This window comes from Coregonus clupeaformis, chromosome 16, assembly GCF_020615455.1.
Source record: "Coregonus clupeaformis isolate EN_2021a chromosome 16, ASM2061545v1, whole genome shotgun sequence".
Lineage (NCBI taxonomy): Eukaryota > Metazoa > Chordata > Actinopteri > Salmoniformes > Salmonidae > Coregonus > Coregonus clupeaformis.
In genome coordinates, this window is record NC_059207.1 from 40,260,810 (window position 1) to 40,285,126 (window position 24,317).

The following is a 24,317-nucleotide window of genomic DNA, read 5'->3' on the forward strand; positions in this document are numbered from 1 at the left end:
ACGACCCTAAGCACACAGCCAAGACAACGCAGGAGTGGCTTCGGGACAACTCTCTGAATGTCCTTGAGTGGCCCAGCCAGAGCCCGGACTTGAACCCGATCAAACATCTCTGGAGATGAAAAATGTATGCACTCACTAACTGTAAGTCACTCTGGATAAGAGCGTCTGCTAAATGACTAAAATGTAAATGTAAAAAAAATGGAGATACCTGAAAATAGCTGTGCAGCGACGCTTCCCATCCAACCTGACAGAGCTTGAGAGGATCTGCAGAGAAACTCCCCAAAAACAGGTGTGCCAAGCTTGTAGCGTCATACCCAAGAAGACTCGAGGCTGTAATCACTGACAAAGGTGCTTCAACAAAGTACTGAGTAAAGTGTCTGAATACTTATGTAAATGTGATATTTCAGTTTTGTATTTTGTATAAAAAATCTACACCTGTTTGCTTTGTCATTGTGGGGTATTGTGTGTAGATTGAGGGGGGAATAAAAACAATTTAATCTATTTTAGAAATAAGGCTGTAATTTAACAAAATCTGGAAAAAGTCAAGGGGTCTGAATACTTTCCCATTGCACTGTATATTATGGCAACAATTTGAAGTTTTTGTTCGTTTTGGACTTCGGTAAGGGTTTTTTCAGCTGTTTGGGCACACATTTTTTCCCCCCTGGAGGCAAGCCGAAGTCGGTAGCCAAAGTCTACGCCCCCTCGTCCGTGATTGGTGAACAGTAGGGTTTCTTCAAAAAAGTATTTGTTGTCATTCAATGAGAGACGACTCCTTTTCATGCACATTATTTCATTGAGAAATACTGCACGAAACATCATAGTTAGATGTAATTCTGACTATTTTGAGGAAGTTTATTGGCTACTGCGTCTTAAAATGGACAAACAGTACTTTTGCCGCTTTTTTTCTCGTTTTTCAAGCTATGGTCTTTTTAAGGGAGTATGCAAGCACACTCCTTCGGTTCACGTTGCCGAATTCAGCTAGCCGCCAGTTGAACTGAAGCAAGCTGACGCCTTAACACTAGTTTACATTAGCAACATGCATGCCCCGCCCACCTGAGGATCTGTCTTTATCAACTATCTATTTACTGTGTTTGAGGGTGCAAAATCCACTTGTCATTTAACTCTCGCTGGATTGATTGCTTTCATTTTACTCCTGCGATTCTTTCATACTCTTGCTTGTGCCTGTCGTTTTCCCCCGTTAATGTTATGATCGCTGAAACGTTTACTGACCTGTCAAACACTGGTAATGGCTGAAATGGCCTCAATGGAATACATTGTCTTTTTGTTGGATCTATAAGAAAGCTTCGTCGGGGATTTAACGCACTGTTTTGACACTTACATCACAAGAAAGAGAAGAAAGATAACTTTATTTTGATGGCTGTTCATTTTTTGTGGAATTGAAAGTAATAATTTAATACAGTTGAAATGTTTACAAATTAGATGCGCTGAAATGAAAGCAACTTCCTGAAATGAACACTCGGATTATAGTGATATGTTTGATCTTGCAAACAATGTCAAGTATGTTTAGATGGGTGTAACCTAGAGCCAAGCGTGTTGATTTTTAATCCGAGGGTAGCCTGCTATTGACACACTTGAATCATGCAAGAGAAGGTGACAACGTAATTAATGAGGCAGTCTAGACCGTGCAGGTAGGGTAGACTGAGCAAGTGTTGTGGTTGCAGCCCTGTTTCACACCTTTATATTAATATATGCTAATACCTCTGGTCTATTTATGCAAATGAGGCACATCATTTTCTTAATCTTAACACAAAATATTTAAAAAAACTGATACAATAAGTGTATATGAGTGCATTTTAAGATTTGACAATAAATTGACCTGAATTCCACCAAAATCCCTGAACACCATTCATTATTTGTCTGTGCCAGAAATGTTTTATGTGCTATAATTCAGTCAATATCTGATGGATTATAAAAATTCAAAACGTTTAGAGTATCTTCATCCATTGTCCAACTGTTGTATTTATTAGAATTGTTTTTAAAACCTTGTAACAATTGTGATGACCGTTGCTATTAATACTGGCAACACCCTGGTGTGGGGGTAAGTCTAGATAGAAAAACACCAATACAGTCATATCTACAAGTTACTCAGGCTGACTAATGTTATAATACCTTGTATCCTCCCTCGTCTCCTCTTCCTCTTTACCCCTCTTCTTCTCCTCTCTTTCCCACTTCCCCAGGGTGTGACCTGCATCCTGCCAGTGCTGAGGGAGGGAGTGTTGACAGGCAGTCCTGAGCAGAAAGAGGAGGCTGCCAAAGCGCTGGGAGGAGTCATCAAGCTGACCTCCCCCGATGCTCTCCGACCGTCTGTGGTCAACATCACTGGACCGCTCATCCGTATCCTGGGAGACCGCTTTACCTGGACCGTGAAGACCGCTCTGCTAGAGACACTCACCCTGCTGCTGGCCAAGGTCAGTGTCTGCTGATGATTCTGATGTTAAAGGTTGTGTTCGGTAAGCAGAAAATGGGAGGGGACCTTTTGGGGGGGGGTTAATACATGAAATAGTCATTAAACAAAAAATTTTGCTCTTCCATTTCTAAAAGTTTTTTCCATTTTGTGCCTAATAAACAATCCTGTAGTTTCCTCCCTGCTGGAAGGATGGATGGTGTCTGGCTCTGGTCCTGACCCTGTTGCTCTGCCCGTCTCCAGGTGGGCATAGCCCTGAAGCCCTTCCTGCCCCAGCTCCAGACCACCTTCCTAAAGGCTCTGCAGGACTCCAGCCGGGCGGTCAGACTGAGGGCTGCTGAGGCCCTGGGCCAGCTGGTCTCTATCCACAGCAAGGTGGACCCCCTATTTACCGAGCAGCTCTCTGCCATCAACAACGCTGAGGACTCAGGAGTCAGGTATGCAAAACCATGAAATTATGGGAATGTTTCCGGAATTTTGCAACCCTCGGGTGTTCATACTGAGAAACAATATCAAGAGTAGTGATCAGTTCCATATAGGATTCCTCTCATTTAGAACATTATTTTTGATTGATTGGATTTAATCAATCAATCAACCTTGTGAGCCTAGTGTTCTGCTCCCATCTTTTAGGGAGACCATGCTACAAGCCTTACGATTTGTCATCCAGGGAGCGGGGTCAAAGGTCGACCCAGCCATCAGGAAAAACATTACCACGACATTGCTGAGCATGCTGGGACATGATGAGGTATGTCCAAAGATGGTGGATAAATGAAGATGGTTCACTCAGGCCGTTTAACATTGAAAACAATTGTCAGTTCTCGTCTACTTAACGGGGTGGGTCTCCCATAGGCACCAATGCAATAGCAGCTGGGTCTGGTCTACCTACATTGAGCTCAAAGTATTTGGACGGTGACAAATGTTTTGTTGTTTTGGCTCTGTACTCCAGCACTTTGGATTTTAAATGATATATGAGGTTAATGTGCAGACTGTCAGCTTTAATTTGAGGGTATTTTCATCCATATCGGGTGAACCGTTTAGAAATTACAGGAGTTATTTTACATAGCCCCCCACCATTTTAGGGGACCAAAAATATTGGGACAAATTAACTTATGTATTATAGTAAAAAGTTAAGTATTTGGTCCCATATTCCAAGCACGCAATGATTACATCAAGCTTTTGACTCTACAAACTTGTTGGCTGCATTTGCTGTTTGTTTGGTTGTGTTTCAGATTATTTTGTGCCCAATAGAAATTTATGGTAGATAATGTATTGTGTCATTTTGGAGTCACTTTTATTGTAAATAAGAATATAATGTTTCTAAACACTTCTACATTAATGTGGATGCTACCATTATTACGGATAGTCCTAACTTAATCATGAATAATGATAAGTGAGAAAGTTAGACACACATATCATACCCTCAGACATGCTAACCTCTCACCATTACAATAACAGGGGAGGTTAGCATTTTTGGGGGGGAGGTATGATATTTATGCCTTAACTTTCTCACTCATCATTATTCACAATTCATTCAGGACTATATGTAATCATGGTAGCATCCACATTAATGTGGAAGTGTTTAGAAACATATTCTATTCTTATTTATAATAAAAGTGACTCCAAAATGACCATTCATTTCTATTGGGCACAGATAATCTTAAACACAACCAAAACAAACAGAAAATACATCCAACAAGTCATAAACTTGATATAATCATTGCGTGCTAGGAATATGGGACCAAATACTAAACTTTTGACTACTTTAATACGCATATAAGTGAATTTGTGCCAATACTTTTGGTCCCCTATAATGGGGGGGGGGGGGACTATATACAGAAAGTGCTGTACTTCCTAAACGGTTCATCCAATATGGATGAAAATACCTTCAAATTAAAAGCTGACAGTCCACACTAACCTCATAGTCATTGTATCGTTTAAAATCCAAAGTGCTGGAGTACAGTCTCAAAACAACAAATGTGTCACTGGCCCAATGCTCACTGTAGTAGACTTTCATTGAACCAGAAAAAAACAGCGAATGGGGTGTCTCACTTCCTCTTCCATCTCTGGTATGTCTTCGAGCAGACACACTGACTACAGCATGTACAGTGAGGGGAAAAAAGTATTTGATCCCCTGCTGATTTTGTACGTTTGCCCACTGACAAAGACATGATCAGTCTATAATTTTAATGGTAGGTTTATTTGAACAGTGAGAGACAGAATAACAACAACAAAATCCAGAAAAACGCATGTCAAAAATGTTATAAATTGATTTGCATTTTAATGAGGGAAATAAGTATTTGACCCCTCTGCAAAACATGACTTAGTACTTGGTGGCAAAACCCTTGTTGGCAATCAGAGGTCAGACGTTTCTTGTAGATGGCCACCAGGTTTGCACACATCTCAGGAGGGATTTTGTACCACTCCTCTTTGCAGATCTTCTCCAAGTCATTAAGGTTTCGAGGCTGACGTTTGGCAACTCGAACATTCAGCTCCCTCCACAGATTTTCTATGGGATTACGGTCTGGAGACTGGCTAGGCCACTCCAGGACCTTAATGTGCTTCTTTTAGAGCCACTCCTTTGTTGCCTTGGCCGTGTGTTTTGGGTCATTGTCATGCTGGAATACCCATCCACGACCCATTTTCAATGCCCTGGCTGAGGCAAGGAGGTTCTCACCCAAGATTTTACGGTACATGGCCCCGTCCATCGTCCCTTTGATGCAGTGAAGTTGTCCTGTCCCTTTAGCAGAAAAACACCCCCAAAGCATAATGTTTCCACCTCCATGTTTGACGGTGGGGATGGTGTTCTTGGGGTCATAGGCAGCATTCCTCCTCCTCCAAACACGGCGAGTTGAGTTGATGCCAAACAGCTCGACTTTGGTCTCATCTGACCACAACACTTTCACCCAGTTCTCCTCTGAATCATTCAGATGTTCATTGGCAAACTTCAGACGGCCCTGTATATGTGCTTTCTTGAGCAGAGGGACCTTGCGGGCGCTGCAGGATTTCAGTTCTTCACGGCGTAGTGTGTTACCAATTGTTTTCTTGGTGACTATGGTCCCAGCTGCCTTGAGATCATTGACAAGATCCTCCCGTGTAGTTCTGGGCTGATTCCTCACCGTTCTCATGATCATTGCAACTCCACGAGGTGAGATCTTGCATGGAGCCCCAGGCCGAGGGAGATCGACAGTTATTTTGTGTTTCTTCCATTTGCTACTAAACGCACCAACTGTTGTCACCTTCTCACCAAGCTGCTTGGCGATGGTCTTGTAGCCCATTCCAGCCTTGCGTAGGTCTACAATCTTGTCCCTGACATCCTTGGAGAGCTCTTTGGTCTTGGCCATGGTGGAGAGGTTTGGAATCTGATTGATTGATTGCTTCTGTGGACAGGTGTCTTTTATACAGGTAACAAGCTGAGATTAGGAGCACTCCCTTTAAGAGTGTGCTCCTAATCTCAGCTCGTTACCTGTATAAAAGACACCTGGGAGCCAGAAATCTTTCTGATTGAGAGGGGGTGAAATACTTATTTCCCTCATCAAAATGCAAATCAATTTATAACATTTTTGACATGCGTTTTTCTGGATTTTGTTGTTGTTATTCTGTCTCTCACTGTTCAAATAAACCTACCATTAAAATTATAGACTGATCATGTCTTTGTCAGTGGGCAAACGTACAAAATCAGCAGGGGATCAAATCCTTTTTTCCCTCACTGTATGAATGCAACAGAGACGTTTTTAAGGCAGACTACTGATCGCCCCCGTCTCTTTTAGTGGTAATTGCTAGAATTGAGTGCAAAACAATTATCAGTTTTATCTTGCTAGCTAAATATATATTATACCTGCAATACTGAACCTGACATAAGGACACAATCAGATCCAAGTTTCAGTGTCAGTGCAATGTTACATTTTAGCTCTGATCAGACTTGACTTCCGTCAGTCAAGGCAGGATGTGGCTTTATGAAAGTGGTTTTCGGCCTCCTTGTGTGTATGAAAGCCTTAAAGCTGCAATATGTAACTTTTTGGGCAACCCAACCAAATGCACATAGAAATGTGTTAGATCTGTCATTCTCATTGAAAGCAAGTCTAAGAAGCGGCAGATCTGTTCTCTGTACACTTTCTATTCTTCCTGTTCTCAAGTTTCATTTTCGCGTCTTATACTTTCAGTTTTGTACACCAGCTGAAAATACAATATTTTTGGTTATGGAAAATATATTTAAGTGGTTTTGCTTGTTTTGTCACAAACTGAAATGAACCAGGTGCATCTTTAAGTAGACTCATGTCGGTGTGTGTGTAGGATGCTACACGAATGTCCTCAGCAGGGTGTGTAGGAGAGCTGTGTGCCTTCCTGTCTGAAGAGGAGCTGAGAAGTGTGTTGCTTCAGCACGTCCTGGGTAGGAATTTACACTGTCACACCATATTCTCCACCACACACTACCCTTTACGTGGCACAAACATTCACACTTATGATAAATGGTATTCACACATTCATTAACCCTTTATAATTTATTACACTTAATCCTTTACAGTTGTGGGATTTGGCCTATATGGATAGGGCTAAATTGAAATGTTTCTTACAGAATAAATATGAAATGCATAAGCATGGTAGCAATTGAAAGGGGACATTTTGGAGATGGAAATTATTAGACCAAAGTTGAGGACACAACAGTTCACAAGACAGATTTTATGTGAATTTTACATTGAATGTACTTTTCGCCGCATTTGTTGATAAAGAAGTCTGAAAATACTCTGGATATATTCAGTAACATAAGAATATTTTTGGAAAATGTGGGGTAAGTGCAACATAAGATAAAAAAAAGACAAGGGTTTGAGTGAGAGGACTAACTGGTGTCCAAGTGGCCACACACCTTTCCAAAGTAATTTCAATGCACTTTTATGTTGCAATGTCCACAAATTGGTAAAGAAAAACATCTTATACCACTTCCTGGTCTTGTGGCGGACCTGGTAGTAGCCTATCAGATAGGTCGACACGCCCCATGCTGGCATTGTAGTCCTTCACAGAAACAGGAATGGGGACATTCTTCCTCACCCTTGCATGCCCCATTGGCATTTTTCACCCTCCTTGAGACTTGGTCGTTATTGAATGCCTTATGCTGTGTGGTGAGCATGGTTACTTCCCTAGTGTCCCATTTCACAAAAAGCAGCTTGTTAGTCCTGATCCAACGTATGGTCCCCCTCTCCGCTGTCTTTGTCATGTCGCTTACCTTGGTCTTGGGGAAACACATTCTGTTAGGACGAATGGTGCCACAAGACCCTATTTTCTTTTTCAAGAGGTCTATGAAAAGTGGATATAGAACCATCAGACTGGGTGTTTGACATAGCAATAGGGGGTGAAGACCGGCGGGGGCGCTTGCTGGGGAGGGGTGGCTCCCAAACGTCATCATCTAAATCCTCTGCATCCTCCACTCTGTGGTGAATAAAATAAAGGGATAAATTGTTGTAAGACACATAGAATTACCATTGACTAAATGTACAAAACGACATTACTGTAAAGTAAAAACACCAAGCCTAAACTTTATCTGTACAGTTATTCAAATAGGTGTGAAACACACAATGCAAACAGTAACACTTTGGAGACAAAGGCAGAGGTGAGAACCACAAATAAACAATGGCCATGAGAGTTTAGTGGCTTCTCCAAAGGATGAAACATAGAACAGCAAACAGTGAACTAATATGAAACAGACAACTACTTTGGAATTATTTAACATTGAAATTACTTGTTACATAGGCCTATGTAAACTAAATCCAAAGCACAAATACATATTGTAAGTTAGCTAAATAAAGTCATGAAAATAATTTACTTACAGATCTAAAAGTGAATCCAATCCTTCTAGAAAGCAATCTTCGTCGGCCGAGTCGAAATCCTCGTTGTCCAAATCGCTCACCAGATCCGAGTCCGACTCCAGTATTTTATTCAAAGCTTCTATGTCGGTATACTTATTCATAGCTGCGTTCTTTTTATGTTCCTGTTCGATATTTTTAGTTTCCCCCCTTGAGAAGCCATGGGTCAACTGCATATCCCTGGCATGCTTACCTCATTGGCTACAAGACTGTCAAGGTGCCATAGTAGCCAATTCCCTGTGTAATGGATGCCTACAGCGCGTAAGCACGCAAAGATAGTCACTCGGTGGACATTTGATGTTGAAATTAAGTCATACATCATCAAATAACATTGGCAATTTGCTAGATTTGTTCCTACAAACCTATGGATTAATTAGATGCCCATCACGTATTTATAGCTCAAACACAGACCAAATCGAAGCTTACCTTGTAAGATGTTTGCTGTTCGGTGAAAACGTTGTGTAAAATAAACATTTTGACTCTCAGGGTTGGTGGTCAATAACGGTAGCTAGGTCATAGGCAGACAAATAAGACATCCTCATGATCTGTGGAGTCCCTGCTTTCGGTGTGTATCAACGTATTCCGTGTTTTATTTCGTTTATGCTTCACAACGCTAACCGGAATGTAGGTAGCAGCCATCTTCAAATTAGATCATCGGCTCGGCCTGTCCTTATAAGTTTGTATGCCCATATGATAGTAAGTACACCAAAGATTTTAAGGCACCGATCAATAGCCAAGATACTCAGCTTTCCACAGACACCCTGCTTTTGCAGATAGGGGCTACCGTTCTCATACCAGACTGAATTGAATAAAAAAAGTCATATGGGGACTTTACATTTAAGAGGTTAGTGGCCAAATCTGCAATTTTCAACCCATATACGGGTACGAGTGTAAAGTGCTACCTCTCACTCTATCAAAATGATAATGTAGTAAGGAAAGACATTCATGTTTGTACTATGTAGTACGAAAAATGTATGCACTCACTGTAAGTCGCTCTGGAAAATAGTGTCTGCTAAATGACTAAAATGTAAACAAATGTAAATGTACTAAAACTGTGCTCTCTCTTCTCCTAGCTGACATATCAGGCGTGGACTGGATGGTGCGTCATGGTCGCAGTATGGCCCTGGCCATTGCAGTAAAGTCTGCCCCTGAGCAGCTGTGTGTGGAGGAGTACAGTTCAACTGTGATGGAGGCCATCCTGGCCAATGCCACCGCAGACAGGGTAGAAACATCATACATTTGGTCAGATCTAAGTGGATACTGATCCCTTTAGTTTACTAATTCTGTTCACCCAGACCATGGAAGGATTTGCTTTCCAAGCACTCTCTTCCCCTGTCTTGACCCTCTCTGACTAAACACTGCCCTGTCCTGTCGTCTCCTCAAGATCCCCATAGCCACCAGTGGGATCAGAGCCATGGGCTACCTGATGAGACATCATCTCAGAACCGAGGAAGGAAGTGGCTCATCACACCGCATTATCACACAGTTTGTCAAGGTGAGGCGGGGGTACTTTCTCTTTTATGTCACTTTTTTCCCCATTTACAAAAATGTTTTGCCAATCGAGCACTGAAAGTGGGTATATTGTTTAACATTTGGGGCGCATGAATATGGACATTATCTGTAAGAAATAAGAACACTATGACAGTGCTCCTCTGAGGATTTGTCAGTAACCTCTCCCCTGTCATTTCCCCTGCAGTGTCTCCAGAACCAGTCCAGTGACATCAGGCTGGTGTCGGAGCGGGTGCTGTGGTGGGTGTTTAAGGACAAGGCCACGCCCTCCCTGGAGCCCGCCCTCATCAAGCCTCTAGTGAAGAGCCTGCTGGACAACACCAAGGACAAGAACACCAGCGTCAGAGCCCAGAGTGAACACACCATCGTCAGCCTGCTCCGACTGCGGCAGGGAGAGCAGACCATGCAGGTCAGTGACACACACAAACATCCACACAGTCTCAATACTCATTATAAAGAGGACTATACCTGGCCTGATGGATTTAAGTTGTGCATTGTGCATCTGGTGTACTTATCCAATAATATGCAAACCTCTCACTCTGTAATGTTATGTTTCTCTTTCAGAGCGTTAGTGCCATCCTTGACTCCGCAAGTAATGACCTGCTGTCTGACTGTCACCGCCGCTCCCTGAAGAAGATCTCTAGTCTTCCAGACTCTAAGGAAGAGATTGACGACACCATCCTCACGTGATGGGCAGGACAGATCACAGCTTGACAAATCCATACTGTTGCTCATGTACTCAGAAAAGACCTCCACAGCAATCAAGAAAAACTCTGCTGTTATGTCTTACAAATAAATACATCTATGGAGAGAGCCCTCACACACACATACATCCCCATTAACTCCATGTTATCCATGGACCAAGGAAAAGTATGAACTTACTCGCTTTACTTCATATTCCCCCCTCTTTGGACAATTATTTTATTTGTTGTTTTAGTGGCTCTATAAACATACATTTAGAATATTTGTTTCATCTCACAAAGTGCAGTTAAAACTCCTGAGTGAGCTCACTGCATAAAGAAAGTAATTTGTGCCAATTCCTTTTTGACATTTAAATGTATTCAATATCCCTCTTATTTTATTGCATTTATTTCGAGCATCACTGACACCAGTTTAACAAAGCAGCAATTACATTTCTCCCATTGCTTTTCCTCTGGGTTTTATACCTGCTTTTGTGTGTGTGGGGAATGCAACCTGTTATCTTTATGATAAAGTTGATATTCTAATCAATTATACGGTTGTAAAAAAAAATCAAATAAAGACCTTGATTTGATAATGGTTTTGACTGTCTGAATTAACTCAATATTTTTGCCACCATGTGAATGTCACTCATTATCTGTATCTAATTGTATTCACAAGTATACAACACAAGTTACACAAATTGGATGTAGATGCAGAGAAGTATGCCTTAGTTAAATGAGTGAAAAACTTACTGCCTGTGACTTCGATACACATGAGACTGGATGTGGTGCGTTTTAGCAATGAATTGTGTTGCTCCGATTGCAGTCTGTCTAGGTCAAAGGTGTAGAGTTATTTAGGAACAAATGGAAAGGTGCAAACCTGAAGTCAACAGCACCCTGCATGGTGACTTGAATCAATGGGCCCGAATGGATTAGTGGTCCCACTTTGTCGTGCGTCTGCGCAGTGAGCCTGGGTCGCGTACGGTTGGGTGCACAGTGCAGTAACGACCAGAGAAGGAAGCGGAGTTTCCGGCTATTTGCAGCGGAGGGGGAGGATTGCTGACACTGCGAATCCCCGATAAAAAAGCCGCCGGCTCGGGGGCTAGCAATTCGGCATCGGAAGTAATCATTCTCATTCATATCGGGGGTAGGGTTGGTGAATTACAAGCCAAGGGTACAGAGAGGAAGACCAGAGTAACAGCAAAAGGCGGGGTGACCCACCAACTACCGGCATGGCCAGGGACTACGATTACCTCTTCAAGCTGCTCATCATCGGTGACAGTGGTAAGCGAATACCGGGGATGTGTGACGGGAAATGGGCCTTTCCAGGTTTTTACACGATGAGTCGCAGAAATGTAGGTCGAGGTTCATAACGTGATTTTGGACTCATTTTTAAGTTGACGTCTTCGTTCGTATGTGTAGTTTTAAAAGTCTGCATGCAATATTTTCGAGCAATGGGGAGAGCGGTGACTAGGGCGGAGGTTGTGTATAGCAGGCTGGGCATGTCAGCCGATCAGGCCGGATATCGCTCGCTGCACGATAGCGTTTAGCACTGGGACGAATTCCACCCATTCTAAGAATGTTTGTTATTTAGCGGGATACTTTGCTACCTAACTATTATGGTATTCCAAGTATGTACATTGTAGCTAAAGGTTTTCCTTATTTCGTACAGCTAGCCAAGTGTTGTTAGTTTGCTAGTTATAGGTACACTACTACAGTCGCTAGTAAGCTAACTATATAGATAACATTAGAAGGTCAGCTAACGTTAGATACTTACTGGCTCGTGTTTTTATTTTGTTATCCCAATAGCTAGCGGCTCCCTTGAAGTTGTCAACCAACCGTTATCCTGCTGTGCCAGCTAGCTAGGTGACTTGTCAGTGTAGTAGTAAAAAAATTAATAGTTTAAGCAGTAGTTATGTTTATGTGATTGCATATTAAAATGTGAAGTGCAGAGTTGTTTACAAGAACCGTGGCTTGAATTATTTGTAGATGCTCCCTGGCTAGAGCCTAGTTGACAAATGAGGCAGTAATTAAACATTCTTACTATCAAGATCCAATTAAATGCAGAAGTCCAGAATATAAGGTATATTAGCTAAGAACAATATTACCACATCAAGTGCTGTTTTTTCCTACCTCATATTCATTAAACATTTTAAAGACCGTTGCATTCAGGTAAGACCATAAATCCACATCAACATTGGCAACTCCACAATCACAATCCCTTTGTTAGGAAAGATCTGTTGACACTCCCGGCCCTGGCACTACCCCATCAGCTAGCTGATCACAATAGTGGGCAAGAAAGCAGCCCCCTTACTAACACAGACAGACAGGGGCCTGTGTCCCCTCAACTGCAGTCTGGTACCAGTATTGGCACCGCTGTTATGAGATTCAGAGAAAATGTAAACCAATACTCAAATGCAAGTCCTGTCCCCTCCCCTGTCACACTTACACATGCAATTGTTGCTGAGATCGATCTGACACACACAGGGTTTAGGAGCTTCGATCAAGGGTCCCTTTCTGCACCTCGTGGTCCCTCTGCAGTTAATTGGTCAAGGAAAACCATTATTTGGACTGACAGAGGTCAAGTTTTGTATGACAACAACGAAGCAGAAACCAACTGGCACCCAGGCTACTGTGCCTCACCTTTGATTCCTGGTTTAAATACAGTATTGATGACGTACTGTATTTTGTGACATGTGCTTTTGCATATCATTGTCCTAGACACAGTCGTTTTTACAGGAGAGCAGGGACTATATTTTCACCAGCTAGGTACTCCTTCAGACCGGGCTGCACTGATAATAGTCCTCCCAGGTACCAGAGTTTCTACAGGTTTACCCTCGAGCCTGATTAAAAGGTAGAAAAGATATGGTGATGTGGTTGTTAGTGGCCTGACAGATGAAAGTATTGTTACCCACAGAAAGAACACTATATCTGTTTCTTGTAGCTGTAAATAATGTTGTCTGGTGAAAGTGAACAAGAAGACTCAGTGAATGATCAGAGGGATTTGTTTTCTGATTGGCTTTTAACTCCGGACCAATCAACCGCTGCCAGGCACGATCACATTACCTTCAACTATCAACTGATTTGAGCTGTTAGTACCCCTGCCTGGACTCACAGTTCAGCTCTGACGTTTTGGCCATCTCCTCATCTGACAGTTGGCTAGCCGCCTGTCCGTGCCTCTTGGGGAATTTGCTGAAAGTGATTGGTGCACAAATTACAAAGTAATTTGCAACACAGAATGTTATGAACTGTACCGGCATAATTTGTAGCAAAGCATCACCTCTATTATTGTGATCTTAAACCTACTAAAGGTTATGCAGAGTTCAGCTGTCACTGTCTTTTATACATAGGCTAGATCGCATGTATTTGTCTGAGTGCATGCTGTCAAGGCCTGGCTGACTGACTGTGCTAATATACACTACATGACCAAAAGTATGTGGACACCTGCTTGTCGAACATTTCATTCCAAAATCATGGGCATTAATATGGCGTTGGTCCCCCCTTTGCTGCTATAACATCCTCCACTCTTCTGGGAAGGCTTTCCACTAGATGTTGGAACATTGCTGCGGGGACTTGCTTCCATTCAGCCACAAGCATTAGTGAGGTCGGGCACTGATGTTGGGCGATTAGGCCTGGCTCGCAGTCGGTGTTCCAATTCATCCCAAAGGTGTTTGATGGGGTTGAGGTCAGGGCTCTGAGCAGGCCAGTCAAGTTCTTCCACACCGATCTCGATAAACCATTTCTGTATGGACCTCACTTTGTGCACGGGGGCATTGTCATGCTGAAACAGGAAAGGGCCTTCCCCAAACTGTTGCCACAAAGTTGGAAGGACCGAATTGTCTAGTATGTCATTGTATGCTGTAGCGTTAAGATTTCCCTTCACTGGAACTAAGGGGACTAGCCCGAACCATGAAAAACAGCCCCACACCATTATTCCTCCTCCACCAAACTTTACAGTTGGCACTATGCACTCGGGCAGGTAGCGTTCTCCTGGCATCCGCCAAACACCGATTTGTCCGTCGGACTACCAGATAGTGAAGCGTGATTCATCACTCCAGAGTCCAATGGCGGCAAGCTTTACACCACTCCAGCCGATGCTTGGCATTGTGCATGGTGATCTTAGGCTTGTGTACGGCTGCTCGGCCATGGAAACCCATTTCATGAAGCTCGCAACAAACAGTTCTTGTGCTGATGTTGCTTCCAGGGGCAGTTTGGAACTCGGTAGTGAGTGTTGTAACCTGAGGACAGGCGATTTTTACGCGCTTTAGCACTCGCCGGTCCCATTCTGTGAGCTTGTGTGGCCTACCACTTCACGGCTGAGCCGTTGTTGCTCCTAGACTTTTCCACTTCACAATAACAGCACTTACAGTTGACCCAGGCAGCTCTAGCAGGGCAGAAATTTGCCGAACTGACTTGTTGGAAAGGTGGCATCCTATGACGGTGCCACGTTGAAAGTCACTGAGCTCTTCAGTAAGGCCATTCTACTGTCAATGTTTGTCTATGGTGATTGCATGGCTGTGTGCTCGATTTTTATACACCTGTCAGCAACGGGTGTAGCTGAAATAGCCGAATCCACTAATTTGAAGGGATGTCCACATACTTTTGTGTATATATAGTGTACCTATACCACAGAGGTCAGGAGACTCACCAGCCTATTTTAAGGTGGTTATGATCCTCTGTTATTCCTCCTGGCTCTTTCATGGTTAGAGAAAAACAGACCTGTGGAAATCTGATGACTCCTTGGTGGCAAGCATATGTCTACAAAACATAACGCGAAGTCAGATAAACCTACATCTTCCTTCAAATTTGCTTACTCATTGAAACCTGTGTAGCCTAAATGTCATAATTAAAGGGTGGTAAGAAATCAAATCTCCTGAGTTGTAAGCCTTTTTAATCTGACTCTCAACCTGTCATTTTCTCTTCATTTCAGGAGTGGGGAAGAGCAGTCTCCTTCTGCGGTTTGCAGACAACACATTTTCAGGTAAGAGTAAATATTACTCCTAACCCCCCTAGCAGGTTATGAGTTGTTTGTTCTAATTTAGTTGAACAACTGTCCAACCCATACTACGTACAGTGTGTATTTGCCTTGCAAAATCAGACACTGGGTCTCATAACTAGTTGTTTTTTTGTGTTTCCAGGTAGCTACATCACCACGATTGGAGTGGACTTCAAGATCCGGACAGTGGAGATCAATGGGGAGAAGGTGAAGCTGCAGATCTGGGATACGGCAGGACAGGAGCGCTTCCGCACCATCACCTCCACGTATGTACAGGCAGGGGCGACTAACACGCACACGCACACTAACACACACACACACACACTAACACATGGAGAGCTGCAGCATTTTTTACGAGGCCAACTTTGACGATCGTTCTGAAAGACTAGAATATCTTCCATGCTCTTTTTGGAAACTGATGGAATTTCCCACAGACAAATTTTAGTAAGAGGTGGTTTTTAGTCACAGAATTATAGGACGGTAAAGGTTGGAGCTCTCTGACTTGGGTGTCATCCCCATGGATTTGCTTGACCTTGTTTCAAGTGAAGAATTTGTGCCAATGGGATTTCTTTTTTAAATTTTCTTGTCCTTGCCCCCATTGTCCGCATGTTTTCCTTTTCTGTCCGTTGTGTATCTCGGCTCCATGTTTGACAGATAATTACTTATGTGCAGTGTGGAGCCTGGGTTTCCAGGTATAGAGTGGAAGACATTCCTCTCTGAATTCATCTTATTATTTTTTGTTTATTTTTACTATTACATTTACATTTTACATTTTAGTCATTTAGCAGACGCTCTTATCCAGAGCGACTTACAGTTAGTGCATACATTATTATTTTTCATACCCCCTGTGGGAATCGAAACCACAACCCTGGCGTTGCAAACGCCATGCTCTACCAACTGAGCTACATCCCTGCTACCCCATGTATTTTCTCTCAAGCAAGGGCTTCCTAATCTGCACTGGATGAGAGAGTGTGCCCTGCCTTTCTCCTCTCTGTCATGATAAATATGTGTAGTAATGAGCAGTTAGTGTTCCTGAACAAAAATGCAGTCACTCAGGAGGGTGGACTAAAGGTCTGTGAGCTAGTGAGCATTACCTAACAACCGTCTGACTCTCACTGCTCTGTTTGACATGGATAGGACAGCGTATAAAAAATACATTCACCCCTTTGGACTTTGACAAGGACTGTACAGTACTTTGACACTGTTTGGCTTTGATGACCTGCGACCATGACAGAGTGGAGATAGTAAAAACCTTGGTGCTTTGGCCATTCACTCAATTTACAATAATGACAGTGAGGAACTAACAAAGGTGTTGAGAAAGAGAGGCATTTGAACTTGTGTATTTTTCCGCAAAGCCCCCTGGGAAATTTGTCAATTTACACTCAGAAACAGAGCTGCTGGTTTTCCTGTGGGAATACCTCTACAAGTCTCCAGCATGGAGTCAGTGTGTGTGTGCTGCTGAACTGAGGGAACCTGGCTGGCTGTGTGAGGAGGGAGGTGGAGAGTGCTGCTGCTGGGTTGTTTTCGCTGATTGTTAATTGTGGAGAAGTAGAGTGGCATGGTGCCTCATTAGGTCTAAGTGAATATCAGGATAGAGATGGCTCACAGAGCCCTGTGTGCTATAGTGGGAAACCCCACCTCCGTAAGGTAAATGGTCAACCCAGCCAGGGTGTGTTTTGCCATATGTCCTTCTGTCAGGCAGTCACAGTCCAGTAGCTGCCATATGTCTGTCTGTGTGTCTTTGTAGTGGACAGCAGCCTGTGTGTTGTGTTGTGCGTGTACTGTTTATGTGATGTGTGTGGGGAGGGACTGGGAGTCTGGCTCCAGCGCCTGCTGTGTGTTTGTGGTTCTCCATTAATCTGTGCAGAACACCCCTGCTGACTGGTCCATTACTGCTGGGCTGAGTGAGACAGACAACACTTCTGTCAGGCCAATACAATGACACACACACACACACCCCTTTGAAAGGCCTATTGTGCTTTTCGTGTGTATGGTGCAGTCAGATTGGGGATGCAACCTCATTCTGGGTCCTAGTCAAACTTATTCAGACTTTTTTTTTCATGAATACTGTGGATGTCCTCTACTTCCAGCTCTGTATAGCCTATATACAGGTAACTGCCAAAATAAAGGAAACACCAACATAAAGTATCTTAATAGGACGTTGGGCCACCAACAGCCGCCAGAACATCTTCAGTGCGTCTTGGCATAGAATTTACAAGTGTCTGGAAATCTATTGGAGGGATGTGACACCATTCTCCCACGAGAAATTCCATCATTTGGTGTTTTGTTGTTTATGGTGGTGAAAAACGCTGTCTCAGGCACCGCTCCAGAATCTCCCATAAGTGTTCAGTTGGGTTGAGATCTGGTGACTGAGACACACACACACCCTTTAAACCCCCTACGCTCCTTTGAGACCCCTCTTTCAAAGTCACTGAGATCTCTTCTTCTAGCCATGGTAGCCAAAATAATGGGCAACTGGGCATTTTTATACATGACTCTAAGCACGATGTGATGTTATTTGCTTAATTAACGCAGGAACCATACCTGTGTTGAAGCACCTGCTTTCAATATACTTTGTATCCCTCATTTACTCAAGTGTTTCCTTTATTTTGGCAGTTACCTGTACATCAGTCTTTGTCATAATCCTCTGGACTCTAGTCTTCAAAGGAAAACTGTGATGAGCATTATCCCTGGCTTCCTGCTGACCGTTGCCCCTCCCTGCCTCAGAGACACTCCTTCCTGCTGACCGCTGCCCCTCCCTGCCTCAGAGACACTCCTTCCTGCTGACCGTTGCCCCTCCCTGCCTCAGAGACACTCCTTCCTGCTGACCGTTGCCCCTCCCTACCTCAGAGATACTCCTTCCTGCTGACCGTTGCCCCTTCCTGCCTCAGACACTCCTTCCTGCTGACCGTTGCCCCTCCCTACCTCAGAGATACTCCTTCCTGCTGACCGTTGCCCCTCCCTGCCTCAGAGACACTCCTTCCTGCTGACCGTTGCCCCTCCCTGCCTCAGAGACACTCCTTCCTGCTGACCGTTGCCCCTCCCTGCCTCAGACACTCCTTCCTGCTGACCGTTGCCCCTCCCTACCTCAGAGATACTCCTTCCTGCTGACCGTTGCCCCTCCCTGCCTTAGACACTCCTTCCTGCTGACCGTTGCCCCTTCCTGCCTCAGACACTCCTTCCTGCTGAACGTTGCCCCTCCCTGCCTCAGAGACACTCCTTCCTGTTCTCATCCTTTCAGGAACACTACAATTAATATGGATTATTGAACTCTGAGCGCATGTGGAGTTGGTGTATGTTATACGCTTTCAGTTAATTTTGCCTGTTTATAGCAATGACAAAAGGAAATAAATGATTGTTTATATTGTGCCATTTATTGGAAATGGTCTAAGTCTATGGGATCATAAAGAAGTATTTCTACTTGCTGTGAGCATGGGCAGTCCTTTGCTCATTTGTCTTCAATCATACTCTTTGCTTTGTTAACACCAGTTAATTGAAATCTCCAATGTGTGTTTGTGTAATAGTGTGACTCTGTTCTCTCCAAGTTGGGCTCCCCCTATTGGACTTGAGATCAACATGCTGACTGCTCTCTCTTTCTGTCTCTGTCTCCAGGTACTACAGGGGAACGCATGGGGTCATAGTGGTATATGATGTCACGAGTGCCGAGTCCTTTGTCAATGTGAAACGATGGCTTCATGAAATCAACCAGAACTGTGATGACGTATGTCGAATATTAGGTGAGTCCAGTCCACCTGTTGCAGCAGGGACCCTTGCTTAGGGCCGTATGAAATCCTTGATGCACCAATCTAGACATTAAAATGGAATTCAATTAAAACATTTGTTGAACTAATTAGAAAAGTAGTTCATTTGCACAAGTTTCTCATAAGACATTAAAAGAATGAAGAAGCAACAACTCCCGAGTGGCGCAGGGGTCTAAGGCACTGCGATGCAGTGATAGCTGTGCCACTAGAGATCCTGGTTCGAATCCAGGCTCTGTCGTAGGCTGCCGTGACCGGGAGACCCATGGGGCGGCGCACAATTGGACGCCAGGGTTGTGGGTTCGATTCCCACGGGGGGCCAGTATGAAAAATAAAATAATGTATGCACTCACTAACTGTAAGTCGCTCTGGATAAGAGCGTCTGATAAATGACTGAAAATGTAAAATGTAATTGGAATGCCCCTGTCTGTGTGCTGCAAAAAAAAAAAGGTGTAATTTTGAGAGTGAAAAACTTAAAATAATCTGAAACCAGGAAAAACTAAACTGAAGAATCTGGAAAGAAAATGCAACAGATTTTAACGGTTCCTACATGCAGTTGAGCGGAAAGATCAAAAGGTCTTCTTTTTCCTATTGTCCCTCAGTGGGAAACAAGAATGATGACCCCAACTCAAAGGTGGTGGAGACGACTGACGCACAGAAGTTTGCAGAGCAGATGAGCATCAACCTCTTTGAGACGAGTGCAAAAGAGAACATAAATGTTGAAGAGGTAAGTCATTGGTCAGGGGCCCTTTAATATTAGTAATGGGAAGTTGAGGGTATACCTCTCCCTCATCCAAAACAAGGTAGTTGATTGTTTACCATATTGTGTTTTGTGAATTCCCCACAGATGTTTAACTGTAGTTGATGGTGTTCACCATGTTGTTTTTGTGGTTTGCCCACAGATGTTTAACTGCATCACAGAGCTAGTGCTGAGAGCCAAGAAGGAGGTGATGGCCAAGCAGCAGCAGCAGCAGAAACAGAATGACGTGGTCAAACTCACCAAGAACAGTAAACGAAAGAAAAAGTGCTGCTAGCGAACTCAAACCCACTCACAAAGTCCAGCAGCGTCTGTTCCAGAGAACACACACAGGATGGGACTCCAAGCATCTAAATTAAGACGAGATAGATTTAATAAATATACAATGAAAAAAAAGTCCCCTTTGGACAAACAAATCATGAAGACTTAAAAAAATACATGTACAGATTTTATTAGAAGTCAGAAGTTTTATTTGGAATTCAGCAGATGAGCACTATTTAACAGTGATCCTCCTTTCTTGAAGGATCTGCAAGCAGACAAGTGATGGCCATAATGCTCAGATGTCTATATGCCTATACAAATATTCTTACATCGGTATCTATTTTGTCCTTGTCATTACACTTCACACAGGATATTATGAGTCAAGTGAAACTCTGCACCTGAAGTGGAGGACTCACTTTTTTGGATGATTTTTAGTTTTGGGGGAGGGGGTTCACAACCTTTGTACATTTTTATTTTGACATTTCAGACACCTGTATGGCTCATCCCAACCCATTATAAACTTCTAGTTTGTTTTTGGACTTGATGGGGAAAAAATCATGAGGATGATGATTGATAGGCAACCATTAGCAGCTAATCTAAAGGACAGAACTGGTGACTTCTATCTTATCTTTGGTTATCTTTTTTTGCCAAGCTTTTTCTCCTCTTCCCTTTAATCTCCAGCCAACGACCGGTTTTTAGAGAGATGTTCAGAGCAGTGAACCACTCCCATGGCCCTGGCTGGGAGACAATGCTCTGCCATCACCACTCACTGCAGTCTTATTGTGCGCTAAGTTTGCTTTTAAAAGAAAAAAAATCGTCCACTTTTTTAAAACAATGATACTGCCAATATGATGTGAATGAAAGAGTTAGAAGCTCTGTGTCTCCCCCTATTGGACTGTTGCCATAGAAGCCCAATGGGTGTAGTAGTTTGGGGTTAGGGTCTGTAGGGGCCCGGGTAGCCCTCAGGGAGAGAGCCCAGGAACCACTCTCTCTAACCACACTCCAGCCTCTGGCCTCTCTACTCCCATGCACCAAACACCTCATATCAACACCTCTCACAGCTATGGATTCAACCCCGTTAGCTGCAGTCAGTTGTGGGGCATTTTAATTATAACATCTTTATCAGTGCAGGGTGCATTTGGTTTGTGCCAGGAGGAAATGGGAGGTTTATTGTAGTTGGTGCAGTGACCCTGATCCATAGCAGACTGTGGTTAGCCTTGTGTGTGTGTGTATGTTCAGCACGTAACACTGTTTGAAGGGGTATGTATAAGGTATCTGATATGCATTTTAGTATTCATAAACTATCAAGGAGCTTGCAAAATGTTCTGAACTGTTAACACGTGTATGCCTGGTGGTGTCGTCATGTTTTTATCTAGGACTTGTCACTATCTGGTTACCTGTTTAACTGAAGTCTTACTATCCAGTGTTCTGCTTGACTGTGAGTGTGTGGCAGGCTGGCAGTGAGAGACAGGTTCCTCCCTGAGGGTCTGCTATGGGGGAGCATTAGTGATGGAGAAATAGGAACCTTGACCTCAGCACTTTCCTACACACATCGGGGCCCTGAATACCTCTCCCTCTGCTTGAGGGTAACTGGTGTGGGCTGAGGTGGCCATGATGTGGGTTTGGGAAATCTCTATGTGACCGTAACCAGACAACCATTGAGGTGGGAAACATGACAGTGCCACAACCTGAGCTCAGGGTGATGCAAGCCAAGCAGTGGAGAAATGGTATCAAATTCCAGACTGTATGATTTCTATTCATTATGTGTATGTATGTGTATATAAATATAGTTGTGTGTTTATATTCAATATATAGAACATACACACATTCGCACACATAATTGTGCATGCATTGACATGCATTGTGTGCTATGGTTGAAACACACTTATCAGCTGTGGTTTGCTGTACACTGGAGAAAAGAGATGTACTATTCCGTTCCCCTACATGAATTTAATCAATAAACGTTTTAAAAGAATAAATATTTGACAAAATGACTGATCTCTTGTCAATGATTTGAAGCTTGGTCTTAATTCTTTTTGAGCTTCTGTCTTGCTTTTTGTGAAACTATGTAGGAATTGTGCCACTTAAATACCTCCGATAAAGCTGTTTTATTCTTTGTTGTTGACCACAATGAAGCTATATGAACTCACAGTGTAGGTCATTCATTTATTTTGACTAAGTGGCATGATAAATTGAGTTTTGTCCATATATGGAGTGGAGCCAAAGTAAGAACACTACCAATACATTTTCTTTATTTCTGTCCCCATTTTATTTTCTCATAGTGGCCTCCACATATAGAAAGACATTCGTTGGGTGCACTCTTTCCCTTTGAAAATTGCTATAAAAATCATTTCTCATTTACAATGTTTGGATATTTTTTCCCCCATTACTAAAAATAGTAATTTGCTATGAATATAAAACCATACTCTTACACATTTCTTCCATCATAAATATTATGTACCTCTTTATGAAAGTGTCATCAATATAGGAAAAACGAGTTTGTCATGTCATATGTACAATATTTGAATGAGTATGCATATTCATAATGTGTAAATACATATACATCCACACTTACACATATGAACCCTGTGTCAAGTCATATAGCTTTATGTAATTTCTATTTTGTTCACTTAACATTTCAAACTGAATGTCTTTGATACTAAGTTCACTTGTGATCTGGAATATTGCCTTTCAGTGTCATGACAGTGTACATGATCCATATTCAATTGACTGGGGCGGGGTATAAGGTCCCTTACCATTACAGAAAATATTTAATGTGTCAGGAGAGAGAGGGTGAGCTGGTTAAGTTCTGTACCACATTCATTTATGAAGGATAAATGGCAAAAGTGTAATTATTGATGATTGTCCACTAATGAGGTTGACATGAAGCTATGTTTCTTACCCTATGTCTATAGTGGTGAGTCAGGGGGGAAATGGGTGTACTGATGCAAAAATAATCTTTACCAAGACCTTCCACAGATTGCCCAAATTCATGGTCAATTACCTATTTTGAAGGCTCCAGGCATTTTGGCAACCCAAACAATGTTTGTCATTGGTGGTTGAAAAAGGACAAACACACACTGAGACCAAGTGAAATTCCGAAGAACAGGACCCGTAAGGACAAGCAGGTGACACACACCATGGAATGTCTGCTTTTTCTACAACATGCACACACACACAAACACTCAACGCAAGAGAACATCTCTTCCCTCAGCATTCAGGATGGTTAACAGTTAATAAGATTGAGGACAGGAGACAGGCTTTAAAAATGGTATTCAAATGAAAAATGAAAACAATACAATTGACAGTAATTTTGGACATAACATATACATGAAGAGTACATAACATTAAACCTGAAAAAACAAATACATGGATGGAAATTACAGGCCAGAGCTCTTGAACCGACCCTCCCTGAATGAACAGAATGGCCAAACTTTTAGACCAGAGGCCATGCCCAGGAACACCTGGTGCCAACAGGCCATGCCCAGGAACACCTGGTGCCAACAGGCCATGCCCAGGAACACCTGGTGCCAACAGGCCATGCCCAGGAACACCTGGTGCCAACAGGCCATGAGGCTGAGTTCAAGACCTCAGCTCTGTAACATCACAAAAAACTACAGAATTGTGTTTTTTTTTTCACCAAGGACACAAGGATATGAGAACTAACATTCTGGTCATGGTAAGTGTTGTTTGATCCAGTTCGTAATATAGGTAAATGCTCCATCCATGTTCAACCAACCCATAGCTTGGCCTGCAGAATATACTTCTCATCACTCCGTTCTGAGGCTGCAGTCTAGCTGTGTGTGGTTGGCTTCATGCCCAATATAATAATGTCGCCAGTTAGTGCCTTTCCGAGCTGACCAGCTCCTGGAGTTACACCCCCTTAACCATGCCCTCAGATCAATACAACACCACAGTTGCTTAGACTACAGACAAAAAGACAGAACTCGTTCCTTTACCCTCTTAGAAAAAAATCTAGAACCTAAAAGGGTTATTGGCTGTCCCCATAGGAGAACCCTTTGTAGAACCCTTTTGGGTTCCATGTAAAATCCTCTGTGAAAACATGGAACCCAAAA

General features: G+C 43.0%; 2 protein-coding genes and 1 long non-coding RNA gene across 3 annotated transcripts in view; 2 read left to right on the forward strand and 1 right to left on the reverse strand.

Annotated features, from left to right (window-relative positions):
• Positions 1-11,065, forward strand: part of LOC121584745 (eIF-2-alpha kinase activator GCN1-like) — a 40,616-nt gene extending 29,551 nt beyond the window's left edge. Inside the window, exons 50-57 of the mRNA XM_041900825.2 lie at positions 2,199-2,429; positions 2,669-2,862; positions 3,056-3,170; positions 6,716-6,812; positions 9,354-9,502; positions 9,665-9,775; positions 9,977-10,198; positions 10,354-11,065. Coding sequence (XP_041756759.1) covers positions 2,199-2,429; positions 2,669-2,862; positions 3,056-3,170; positions 6,716-6,812; positions 9,354-9,502; positions 9,665-9,775; positions 9,977-10,198; positions 10,354-10,479 — 1,245 coding nt within the window. The 3' untranslated portion in view covers positions 10,480-11,065. The remainder of the gene's footprint in view (positions 1-2,198; positions 2,430-2,668; positions 2,863-3,055; positions 3,171-6,715; positions 6,813-9,353; positions 9,503-9,664; positions 9,776-9,976; positions 10,199-10,353) is intronic.
• Positions 11,066-11,446: 381 nt separating this feature from the next.
• Positions 11,447-22,235, forward strand: LOC121584743 (ras-related protein Rab-35). Its single transcript, XM_041900824.2, has 6 exons — positions 11,447-11,753; positions 15,400-15,450; positions 15,608-15,731; positions 19,078-19,202; positions 19,826-19,950; positions 20,126-22,235. The coding sequence occupies exons 1-6, from the start codon at positions 11,702-11,704 to the stop codon at positions 20,255-20,257; spliced, it is 609 nt and encodes a 202-aa protein (XP_041756758.1). The 5' UTR covers positions 11,447-11,701; the 3' UTR covers positions 20,258-22,235.
• Positions 22,236-23,497: 1,262 nt separating this feature from the next.
• LOC121584744 lies at positions 23,498-24,283 on the reverse strand. Its single transcript, XR_006003758.1, has 2 exons — positions 23,796-24,283; positions 23,498-23,765 (listed from the first exon to the last, which is right to left on the reverse strand). It is a non-coding gene; the product is annotated as an uncharacterized LOC121584744 (long non-coding RNA).
• Between the last annotated feature and the right edge of the window lie 34 nt (positions 24,284-24,317).

Coding starts and splice junctions, on each gene's coding strand:
- LOC121584743 (XM_041900824.2), top strand. CDS start 11,702: ATGGCCAGGGACTACGATTACCTCTTCAAGCTGCTCATCATCGGTGAC. Junction 15,732..19,077: donor TTCCGCACCATCACCTCCAC/GTATGTACAGGC, acceptor CTCTGTCTCCAG/GTACTACAGGGGAACGCATG. Junction 19,203..19,825: donor TGACGTATGTCGAATATTAG/GTGAGTCCAGTC, acceptor ATTGTCCCTCAG/TGGGAAACAAGAATGATGAC.